This window comes from Sander lucioperca, chromosome 24 (genome assembly GCF_008315115.2).
Source record: "Sander lucioperca isolate FBNREF2018 chromosome 24, SLUC_FBN_1.2, whole genome shotgun sequence".
Lineage (NCBI taxonomy): Eukaryota > Metazoa > Chordata > Actinopteri > Perciformes > Percidae > Sander > Sander lucioperca.
Window position 1 is genome coordinate 6,970,126 of NC_050196.1, and position 12,537 is coordinate 6,982,662.

General features: G+C 41.1%; 1 protein-coding gene across 6 annotated transcripts in view; it reads right to left on the minus strand.

Annotated features, from left to right (window-relative positions):
• The window catches only part of LOC116044446 (receptor tyrosine-protein kinase erbB-4), a 281,156-nt gene that overhangs the window by 75,303 nt on the left and 193,316 nt on the right, over window positions 1-12,537 (minus strand). For all 6 annotated transcript variants that reach the window (XR_004103671.2, XM_031291606.2, XM_031291607.2 and 3 more), the window contains exons 13-16: window positions 12,483-12,537; window positions 7,838-7,931; window positions 5,154-5,308; window positions 591-635 (exon numbers count right to left, since the gene is read on the minus strand). The exon at window positions 12,483-12,537 is cut by the window's right edge and continues 78 nt beyond it. Coding sequence is in view for 5 of the 6 variants with exons in the window: in XM_031291606.2 (XP_031147466.1) it covers window positions 591-635; window positions 5,154-5,308; window positions 7,838-7,931; window positions 12,483-12,537 (349 nt within the window). In the remaining variant the exon portion in view is untranslated. The remainder of the gene's footprint in view (window positions 1-590; window positions 636-5,153; window positions 5,309-7,837; window positions 7,932-12,482) is intronic.

Consider the following 12,537-nt stretch of genomic DNA (forward strand, 5'->3'; position numbering starts at 1 on the left):
TCCCTGCCCTCTCACTGCAAGCGTCTCATGCTTATACATCCCTTAGTACATTTATGAGGATTTTTTATTTAGTATCTTTTCTTTTATTGTCCATATTATTCGTGTGGATTTGTTATTTTATCATCCTGTTTATGATCTATGTGTATGTTGTGTGTGATGTATTTAAGCTAATGGGACCTTGAATTTCCCCTTGGGGATCAATAAAGTACTACCTACCTACCTATCTATCTACATGATTGGCCACTGCAGGGTGATGTTAGGTTGTGTTTCTCCAAAAGTTAAATCTGCTTCAACTTTTGCGTTTTTTTTGTGTGAACATATGCTGAATGCTATATGCTGAACGTTTCAGTCACATGACCATTTTTACTCTCAGTCATAATTAGAATGACACTCCATTGACACATATTACATGCTAACAGTGGCACAAATATGACCAGAAGAAAACATTCCTAAACAATCTATTAATTATAAAATACAAAACAGACTGCACTCTTGATAATGAGTAGCGTGAGAAACTTTAATGAGTAGTGGCAGAATCTGATTGTGGTCTCCCGATCCTACATTAAACATGTATCCTGAGATCCCCTTACCTGTCCATCATCCCGACACAATCTTGGAGCCTTGGCCCGACGCACCTGCGGGGCAGACAAACCAAAAGAGATCATCCATTAAATCAGGGACAGGTTATGAGTAAACCTCGTGTTGTCTTTCTTCCACGTCAATCAGCTGTCACTGGGCAGGGACCTGTGGAAAAAGAATCACATGAGCACCGCTGACCACTTGTCAATATGACAGGAAGAAGTGTTAGGGTGGGAAAGCATTGTTCTTGTCTGTTTCACGGGGTATTTTAAATGGATTTGTGGACTGAGAAAACATTTCTGCGTCATCTGGGAGCATTTTCTAAACAAAGTGCTGTGACAAACCTTTGGGGATTTTTTTTTTATTATTTTCTTGTTTCGCTTTTGAAAAACAAGTAGTTTTTTTCTCCAATTTGACTCTGATTCAGGGATTTTCCCCCTCTGTTTCAGCATCTTTAACATAATCATTTACCTTCATTCCAAATACAAGAAATCTTTTTTTTCTTACTATCTCAACAATCAAAGCCACTGGAACGTATAGTGCTAATAACACGCCGATCAGTGACAAGTGGAATTTTTAGCATTTAGGTAAGCAGGAAGTGATTAGAGCAGACTGTTGGCTGCTCATTAATTCTAGCTCCTTGAGTGGAGGACTTTGAGCAGCAGGATAGACACAGCAGAACAGTTTTTGAATGCTCCTCAGTGTGTGTGTGTGTGTGTGTGTGTGTGTGTGTGTGTGTGTGTGCGCGTGCGCAGGCTGCACAAGCACACACGACACAACAAATTACACAGCAAATTAGGAGAGCAGGCTAACTTTGGAATTAAATCGGTGACAACGGTGGCTCCTCCAAAGTTGCTTCGTTGTCAATTAAATGGTGCACCAAGTAGCTAATTAGCGAGCAATCAGTGTCTGTATCCAATGTTGTGTGGTGTGGATGTGTGTGTTTGTGTGTGTGTCTACACATAGTTACCTTCCTGGAGAACAAAGGAGTGGTCTGACAATAAACATCATGAGGCAGGCACAGTACATAGTCGTACAGTACGTATTTGCTACATTTTTGTCAGTCGAAAACTTGTGATTTTGTATTTTTAAGCCTGTATTTCTTTACGTTTTGGCAAATTGACAGTATGCCCAATTAGCTTTTAGCAGATCCTGTTTGCAATTTACCCATGCATGTACAGACTATAGTATCACTGGATTACTTAGATGGAGGAGCGTCTTTTTTTCTATGATTTCTAAGCAGATATAGGGGACGTTTGTTTGTGATGGACAGCTAAAGGGTAGGTCAAACTGAATCTATAGATATGTGTTTAGAATTCACTTAGTTTTGACTAAGGCTGCCAGATATCAGGAAAACATGCGATAAAATTGTTGAATATTGCAATGATGATATCACTCAATGTCTTTCTGCTTTGCTGTCTAAGACCTCACGTAATCCAAGAGCTTTATTTTCACATCCATGCTCTTTGCCACCTCAGTCAGCATCTAGAGCAGAAGGGCTTCATCTGATTGGCCAAATATTTTGACATGCAGAGTGTGAATGCATGGCACAAGTAATGGGCTATCATTTATTGCAGTTCAAGCAAGTCTTGCGATACGCGTACCTCGATATCAACATTTGCGATATACTGTGCAGCCCTGGTTTTGACTCTGAAAAGTCAGAGTGCTACACAAATTGCAGCAATGAGGGCAAAGTACCTCCCTAAACCGCTGCTGTGTGTGACAGCCACTGCTGCAGCTCCAACTGCTAACCTCATCGACGTTGCGTTGTTTCTAGAACACCAGCATGCACCAAGTCCCTTTCACCTCGCCTTTGCCTCACATCTCTCCCTCTGTGCATTCCCTTTAACACCCTCCCTGGGGTTTAAAAATCTTTGAGGCATTGTAATGAGGCTTCTTGTTTAACCGTCTGCCCTGTTGAAGTCGCTCTTAGCAGGATACAAACTCTTCACCAGCTGCTCTGTTCCTGACACTGACTTTTGACCTCTGTCAATGTCTCACTTTGGCTCATGGCCTCAAATACCCGGACTTGGCTTCTGTCGTGATGTTAATCCAAAGCACCCTGTGGCTAGAGGGCAGGATTTAAAATGACAAGGCATGATGGTGGTGTTGTCATGCCGACGACAGATTTAGTGTTCACAGAGTCAGAAACGGGCATGCGTGTGTCTGTGTGTGTGAGCGAAAGCTGTCATGGGAAGAATTACAACATCTCTATCCATCAAGTTCACAGCTATCCTCTGCTCTGCTTTCTCCCTTTTCTCTCTTTGTATCTCCCCACACCTAAAAAGCTCCTGCACTGACATAATCAACACGTACAGGGTAGCTGCAGTGAAATAAAATGACCTCCTGCTATGTGTGAGAGAGAGAGTACAATAACTCCCTTTCCACCTCAGATCATATCTCCAGCCCTGTTGCTAGGTTTCAGCGCTCTAACTTTTGTTTGCTGAGACCACCGACAAGCTCCACCTCAGCTCCTCACCCACCTTCCTCCTCTTTTCACACAGCCCACCTTCTGTTTCCTTGATGGTATGCTCCCAGGTTCAGTAACAAAAATAAAAACTAAAAGGCCAAGGCTCAAGTTCAAAGTCATAGTCACACTGACTTCACTCTGAGAGATGCGAGAGACAGCTGGTTAGTGGCTAAGCTGTGAGTTTATTTACCATTTAAGTTTATTTTGCAGTCTCTGAGGCCCTGGGTTCTGTACTTTAACTGTCAGAAATCTGGAGGTCATATTAGGGAACTGCATATTGTTCGACAGTTTGAGAAATATTGTATGTGTTTTGTCTTGTATTTGTCTGTCTTTTGCTGTTTTTTTTTTGTGTCCTGAATTAAGAATAAAGTAAAGTAAATACAAATTTGCTTTGTTGCTATGAGAAGATCGACACCATTATTATATCTCTCCGTTAAATATAAAGCCACAACAAGGAGTTGGTTGGCTTAGCTTAGTTTAGCAGTAAGTACAGAAACAGGTTGAAATAGCTAGCCTAGCTTGAAAAAATGTGTCTAAGCTGTGGAGGTGCTGGTGGAGAGACATTTTTATCTTAGGATACAGCCCAGGCTAGCTGTTTCCAGTCGTTATGCTAAGCTAAGCTAATTGGCTGCTGGCTGTAGCCTGTTCATTTAGCACACAGACATTAGAGTGGTATCAGTCTTTTCATCCAACTAAAAGCAAAATAAGCGTGTTTGATTTGTTTCAGCACTAGATTCTCCAGTCCCATCTCACCCCTCTCCTAACAAGTTTTTTTGGTAGATTTGGAATGGTTTAGATTTAGTTTAGTTTCTGGTGTAAAGTTCCAATCAGGGTATAAGACCTCATTGTTTTTGACAGCAAGTAGAGCATGCTTTCTTCTTATTGTTCTGGTGTAAGCAGAACAAGTCGATTTCTTTAATATGTTTACCATGCGAGAACTATACACTCCTGTAGCTCCAGCAGCTAGGCCTGTAACAATTATTACACAATTGTCAATTTTTTTTTACATAATGGCGGTTTCTTTGTTTAACCGCAATTAATAGCTAACATTAGCTAAGGTCTTAAGGCGTATAACTAGTAACTGTTGATATTATTTAGATGTGCCAAATTGTAATTATATAAGTGATTACTGGTCGGACTATATATTTTTATTATTATTTCGATTGTTAGTTGTTGGCACTTGACCCTATACACGTTCATAGCAACAAAAATGACAAAATGTCTTATGATAATAAACAGGCGTAGTTTACTTTATAGGCTGTGTACTTTTGGTATCACATGATCTGGGTCACAAAACAGTGATATAACCAAAAGATATATCCTGCAATTCACTCAAAACTTTAATTTGTTTGAAGAAGTTAATTTGACTGAAAGAGACAATTATATTTAAGTTAATCGCAATTATTTCTGAGACAATTAATTGTACATCAGTATTTGGAATTGTTACAGGCCTAACAGTAGCACTCTATAATGAGGTGTATCTGGACCTTTTGGATCTTGTGTACATGTACTGTATAGCATGATGCTGCAGAATTGACAATTATTCTCTAATAATTGTATGGCCATTTGGAGCTCTTGGGTTAACCTTTTCCTCCGGCAGCTGTTTTGATTTGTGACTTCCTGTGTTTGGATGCTCTTTGTTCCAGCCAGCACATCATGTAGTTTTCTATAGAACCTCAGGCACCACCTACTCCTTTCACTTGCAACCTTCCTCATCTTACATTCTTTACGCCGTACACCCACCCTTTGGGTTCATATCTCCCCTCGAGCTACTGCCTCTCTGCACCCATCCCTTCATTCATAGTTCATCTGCACTATACTCAACATGGCCTTAAGGGTCAATGCATTCTACCCCTGACCAAAAACCCACCGGGTCAGGGAATCTAGCGGCCGCAAGATTAAGTCATTTTCTCTCCCCATCTCTTTTTTTCTCTCTCTCCTTGGAAGGGAGGCGCCGAATGTCCAAAGCAGTATGTCTTCACAATGCTTTTTACAGCATTAAAGCACCTAACCCAGAGGATGCTCAGCACTCGCAAAACACTTGAAAGAAATGCAATAATTTGCACACGCAGACACACATCTTTACGTATCATCCCTCTCTTACCCCTGGGTGCAGTTGGCATGGCAGGGATGGCACTCGTTGTTGGCCTTGGCGTACTTAAAGATGAAACTGTTGGCCCCTTGCAACCCATCAGGGCACTTCTCCACACAGTTGGGTCCATCTTTGAAGTGGAGGCATTTCACACACTGGTCTGGGCCCTGAGAGGAGAGCAGAACAAGGAGGAGGGAGATGAGAGGATGGGTAAGAAAGAGGTGGTGGACAAGAAAAGAATAAAGAAAAAAGAGGGTGTAGTAAAGGGATTAGAAAAAAAAAAGAGGAGGAATCAACAGAGAGAAAGAAATGTAGGACAACATAATGGGGGGCAAAGAGGGGAAGGACATAAGGAAATAATAGAGATAAAAACATGTATGAGGAGAGAATAGAATTGAACAGAATCAAATTCAAACGTGGCAAATCATGTCAATTTGGTCACTTCCTACCACGGCTAATGTAGCTTGGCAGGACCCTGCATTAATTCCATTCAGTGATTTATAATGTGTTGAGGAAAATTGCCAAGAGTGTATTCCGCCGCACCGCTGTTAAAATTGGCAAAATGCATAAGAAATCAGGTCATGTCAAAGTACGCTGCATCGAATGTGATGGAGGCGATGACAAGTTGGTAACTGATCACGAGCTCAGCTGCAGCAGCATCATGAATAAGTAAGACGGAGAGTGGTGTGTGCAAAAGAGAAGTGTTTTTGGTGTGTGTTTATGCTTGTGTCTGAAGCGATGATGGTGTTGACTAGATAGCATTGTGTGAACTGTGCAAAGATGGGTGTTTGTGTGTGGATGTGTGTATGTATGCGAGAGTTGTTGTCAAGAGGCAATGTTGTATTCAGGGTGCTAGTTTTGGCACCGCGCTCCGTTGCTAATGTTGACCACAGTGACCTGACGGACAGCTTCTCACAGTTTGACACATTGAGACACACGCCATCAATAAACATTATTCTCACTTTGCATGTTTGTGTGCTTTCATATGTGTGTGTGTGTGTGTGTGTGTGTGTGTGTGTGTGTGTGTGTGTGTCTGTGCGCGGACGCATACAGATGTCTGAATGCGGTCAAGTATATCTGTGTGTGCCGTATGTGTAATGTGTATTTGTGTGTGAGAGCGCCTGTGGATGATTGACTCTGGTGTTATTTACTACTCAACTGTGACCAGCATCTCAAAGTCAGCCACCTCTGTGCATCCTTGAGGAGTGTTTTTCCCTCTTCATCTCTTATTCTCTCTCTCCCTCTCTCTCTCCCTCTCCAGGGACAGTCATAAAAGGTTACTCACACAACTACTGAATTCTACAAAATGATTCATGCGCCTCATTCGAAACAACTTTCAGTCATGGAACACTTTAAATGTAAAATTATGTACGGTGGCATAGCAGACGTTTCAAACCTTTTTGGCTCATAACCCCTAAAGCATAAAGGTAAGATGTGCTAGACCACCACTTGGTGCATTCTGACATACTTTTACTATCTGTGGCGTTTAACCAAAAGCCCATTCATTACAATTAAAGACATTTAAAAAAAAAGGTCATAAATATGTTTTATTTAAAAAACAAACAAAAAAAGTAATTTCTTAATTTTTTGCAATCATTACTCAAACTGGAGTAAATAAATATTTGTTATGGACTATTTTCAGCTGTGGTTTAATACCAATTTGGTGCACCTTTCAGTATTTGTGGCACCAGGACAGTGTAAGTACACTTACAACTCAAAATAAACAACAGCGCCAAGGTTTATCCTAATTTAGTAACACTTCAACTAGTTTATAACCCTGACATTCCACTTCCGGGATTGCTCTGTTGCCGCCGGAAATTCCGCTGGATGTCACTCTTTTTGGCCGGATGTCCGTTACCTTTCACCTTTCTTTGTGTTGGAATTTTAAACTCCGGTTTAACTTCTCCTCAGATCTCTGCAGGGTAAATCCAGACAGCTAGCTAGACTGGACAGATACCAATCTGAGTTTTCTGTTGCACGACTAAAACAACTTTTGACCGTACACGTTCTACCAAAACAAGTTCCTTCCCGAAGCTATTTTGCAGCGGCACCGTGGCTCCGCTCGGTGCTTAGCACCGCCCAAGACGATTGTGATTGGTTTAAAGAAATACCAATAAACCAGAGCACGTTTTTCTCCCATCTCGGAATGCTGTGTGGACTAATCAGACCCTCCTCTACAGCGCTGTGGAGGAAGGTCTGGCAAAGCAGACTACACTTCAACCAGCAAACCGATGTGGCTCATTTGTTTTTTGTATGCATGTGTGCATATACGTGGATCTCTACTGACATTTTGAAGGGATATTTCAACATTTTGGAGAGTTGTGGTGTGATCACATCCGAGACTCTAAAAGTGACTTTACAAGAAGGTCAGAAACTAATCTCATTTTGCTGTTTTGAGTGTGTGCATGTGTGCTTGCCAAAAGCATAGCTCCTAAAGTAGCCACAGCAGTTTATCATTCCTCCCATTAACCTACCATTCACCTTTGCAAACACAGCACTTATATATTCTGAAATCCTGTGTGCAAAACAGATAGACTCCCACAAAATAAGTTGGAAATCCACTTTAGCATGCTCAAGATATGGGACTATCTTGTGTGGTTTTAATCAAAAAGTGAAAAAAAAGTCTACCAAAGTATCATTAAGTGAAAACAAAGTTAAATTTAAGGGTGTCTGAAATGGATTCAAGAGGGTCTTACCTGGCCAAGACATGTCATGGTGTTCCCATCCATCTTCTCACACTGGCTATCACACTCCAGGCACACAGATCCATTGGCAAATTCACGCATTTCCCTGATAGAGATAGGGGTAAATTGAGATAGAGGTGCATGTATTATAGATTTGAGAGCCACATTGAAATATTGATTAAGAGCCTGCTGTGGGAGGATTTTGAAGTATGCTGTGTATGTATGAGCGCAAGCTGTTCATAGCAGCCTTTTGATTTTAAACCAACATGTGATACAGCATCAAGAAAGCAAGGTTAAAACTTCATTTACTCATGCCCATCTCCTCCATTCCTACATGCACTGACTGCTTGGAGTGCCCTTTGGTAGAGGGGCATGCAGGGCAGCTCGCTGCCTAAGACTATTTGATCAAGTTAAAGGCTCAGTATGGTCAATATGCTAACAGAGAAGGCCCATGAATAATGAACAGCTTTTTAAATCATGGGCAAACACCAGGGAATGCGTGGAAGGGAGGAGAAGGTGAGGAGGAGCTGGTAGGAGGAAATGAGAAAAAGGGAAGGATGGCAGAAGAGGCCAGGGAGAGGGCATGGACAAGAAGTTGCCTTTTGGTTGGGATGAAGGGGGAGGTACAGAGGAGGAGGAGAAAAAAAAACAACTAAAGGCAGCAAGCATAGACGAAAGAGCAAAAAAGATAAGTCAGAGAAATTTGCTTTTCATCCTCTAATCAATTCTAAGAATCATTGCAGTTTGTGCAACTGATCGGAGCTCTGCAGGACTCTTTATTTAGCCAGTTAGAGCAATGCGTGTAGATCATGATGGGTTTTATTTTCCCACTTAGACTTCTGAAGGAATAGAGGCAAACAATATAGCTTAATATTGGGTTTATACCCTGCAATTACACCGACAAGAACTGAACAGCTCCTCAGGCCATACTGTTGAATACTTATATGTGGATATATCTGTGTGTGTGTGTGTGTGTGTGTGTGTGTGTGTGTGTGTGTGTGTGTGTGTGTATGCACCCGATCTATACATTTCTCCCTTTGTTTGTGTCAGAATCAGCACATTATCTTTTGTTTTTGAAGTGTGGGGTCTCTGGCAAGCAGAGGATGGCTGCTGTCAATATCAACCGCTGACGATCAAAAACCTTTTTCACATTAGAGGGATCGATGAGCTGATGCAGAGGACAGACATCCTCAGAGAAGGATTCACCAGTTACAAACAAGCCCCTTTCTCACAGTGGTGAGATAATGAGAGTGACTCCCTGTGTGCGTTTTTGTTTGTATTTGCATGCGATGCTACTAGGGTGGAATAAAGATTCAACAGATCCCTGCTTGTGAGTTTTTTGTGTGTGATTTTGCACTGGGAAAATTCAGATATCGTGTGGGTATGTGTGTTTTATGCATTTTCATGTGGGGAATATTAGATGAAAACCTTTTAGACTTGGTGATTCTAAAAGCTACAAAAAAGAAAAGAGTCTTTCTGACACTCGCCAAGTTCCACAGTATCACATTACAGAGCAATAAAAGTAAAGATAAAATACTGAATTTCCCTTTTGCAGACCCTTAATGTCAGGGCGTTTTTTAATGGTCCTAATGGTTTGTCGTGTTCTTTGCAGTTCATCTCAAACATTCAAACATCCAGTATCACCGAGTGTCCTTTTTATTAATAATATTTTCAGTGGACTCAAAAGAAACTCCCATTGCTCTCTTTTACATTTCTCCTTCGTCTGTCTTTCCCTTGTTCCAAAATAAATTAGATTTCTCTCCTGGAAGCTCTGTCCAAGGGAATGCTTTAGAAAAGGAGTCCAGGCAGTGGAGAGATCACTCTTTTGTTGGTTGAGGGGAAAAAAAAAAAAAAAAAAAAAAAAAAAAACATGGAGGAGAATGGGTGAGAGACAAAGACCTCGGCAGCGGCGCTCTCCAGGGTCATTTCCATTCCGTCAAAGCCGTTCCTCCTGATTGGCCCCCTTCACGGCTGGAAGTGTGCGCCAAGGCCCCCTTTGGGGCATGGCCTGATGGGGGATTAGCCCTGTTTTAGTAGGAATTTAAGCAGGACTGTGGCTACTATTCAGACCTCCAAGCCTCCAGCAAACCAGAGCATGGCCAACACACCAGAGCAACTTTTTTAATTAAACACTTTCAACGCCTCCCTAATCCGCTTCCTCCCTCCTTCCCCAACCCCGGTGGACACCATCTCAGCCGTTTTCTTTTCCCCTCTCGCATGCCTTTGCTCCTCATTTGTATTATTCAACAGACGTATAAACTAAAGGGAATTAGCGCCTTTCCTCATTAAGAATGGAGACATATAACGAGGGCGAGCTGAGGAATCTTAAGTTTTGAAATCACCAACCTGGAAACATATTTAATGAGCTAACGCTCACTTCTGTAGAGACATACAGTCCAATACAATAGATTCAGAGCAAAGGGAGATATTATAGGTAAGTCTATGCTACATAGAGTAGAACCCCATATACAGTAACTAAACCCAAGATTTTAGAACCAATCATTTATTAGACTGGAAGATACCACTGAAACGGATAGACTCTATGCAGATTAGGGGTGTAAGAAAAAAATCGATACACTTGAGTATTGTGATATATAGATATTTTTTTCAGTTTACGTGCAAAAATATTCATGTAAGACAGTGGTTCACGTTTATGTTGTGATTAAACCCCCTACCGCTAGATGGCTATGCTGAGACGCACCACTAGTGTCCTTGCCTAACAGTGCCTAGCAGTGCCTGACTTTTTGCTAGAAGCTAACAATGTAGCTATGGCTGAACTTTGGCCTACTTTAGCATAGCAGTTTGATTTTCTGTGTATTGAATTGTTTACCTAAAGTAAAATTCGTTGACTTTTATGCACATGTCTTTTTTTAAATATTAGTTTTTCTAAAAATACTTTTAAAAAAATCCCAATATATCGCCTTACGCACAGTATCGAAATATATTGAATCGCGACCCATGTATCGTGATACGTATCGTATCGCAATATTCTTGCCAATACGCAGCCCTAATGCAGATGATACTGTACTGTCACGAAACACAACGATCAAAACTCACTCTCATTAGCATTGTGTAAATAATTTTCTCCAACAATTTAAATTAAACATTTTTGTTTGTATCTGTAGTATATAATTTTTGGGTCAATCATATACTAAAGAAATCATACTGACAACAATGATATTCTCCTCAGTAGACATTTTCCAACACCTGGTTACAACAAAACGTCCACAACACAATTGTCAGAAGCAATTCATTTGTGTCTCACTTATTGAGAGACATAATGATCACTGGTAATATTCTATATTGTATCACTATTAGTCTAGAACTCAGTATGACACTAAACTTAACTACTTAAATTTCCACTGTGCTCAGGTAATTCAGTGATCCTTGTTTGTGTCTTTATGTCTGTGATAAAAAAGAGCTAGTTAACCCCAAATAGGAACAAATTCTTGGAATGAATTTAATACTTTTTTAAACAAAAATCAACAAAAGCTCCCCTTTATCTGCCAAACATACATGGTGCATGGCAGATGGTGACTTCTTACACCAGGCAAACCTTTAGGACATTTCGATTCCACATTTCAGGCCAGCGAGAAAAAGCAAGAAGTGGGCCTGTCGAATGTTGCTTACAATGCCTCATAGTGACTGACTGTATTTACAGTATAAGAAACAAGTGTGCTTCAGCAGCTCCCTGCCACGCGCCTCATCCTCACCAGTCGTCTTCAAAGCCTTCGCTGTGAGCTGTTTTTCTCGGCAACTTCAAAGCCTCCCTCCCACAAATGGAGCCGAGAAAACGACCAGCAACAAGTCGACATGACCGAGGGTTTGCTCGCCTTACACCTTCTCTCTCTCTCTGTCACGCACATACGTGCACCTGGGGAGAACACAACTTTGACATCACTGCTTGCAAGAAAGTCATATTTATCTTGTGGCAGACGCTGCCGGTATGGTCTTATTTTAGATGGATGCTTTCAAGTGTTGTGATTTACAACATCTCCTCGTTCATTCAAGAGTAGGAAAAAAGACCAGGAACTACATCTACAAGTGAGTTGGCACTGATCTTTTTGATGTGCCTCTTGACGGCATAAAGCAATGACCTGAATGCAAATGTTCACACTGACAACAGAACATCAGTGGATTGTGAGGACACTCGAAGGGCCTTTGTCACAATTGTCAGCCATTTTCCAGCTCAGAGCGGTAAACACCTGTGTCTGTCAGCCCAAATGGGCAATTTGTAATAAAATATAATACTTCAACAATATATTCTTGATTGATTTTGGACTATGGATGTAACACGCAGCCAAATGTTCCTTTAACTGTTCAGTGAAATTCCTTATTGGTTCATCTCATTACATTCATGCCAATGTGCAATTAGACTTTCCTCCTCCGGAGCCCTTGAGAATGTTTTGACTTCATTCTCATGCATCAATGCTGTTTAAATTGATTTTATTTCCTCTGCTTGTCATGTAACACGGTTTGCAAAGGAACTGATGCATTCTCCTGAAACCATAATCATCTGACATTCAGAGCAAAGCTCATTTTTGGGGTCGGGTTTAGAGATTTGTGTCAGATCAACTCAAACATACTACTGGAGAAAACATTTGCCTAGAATGCATCAAAATTATTAAAAACCAACAACAACAAAAATACTACTCACCCGTCAAAGAGGTTGCAGGACTCAACACAGGTTCGGCCTCGTCTGAAATATCGGC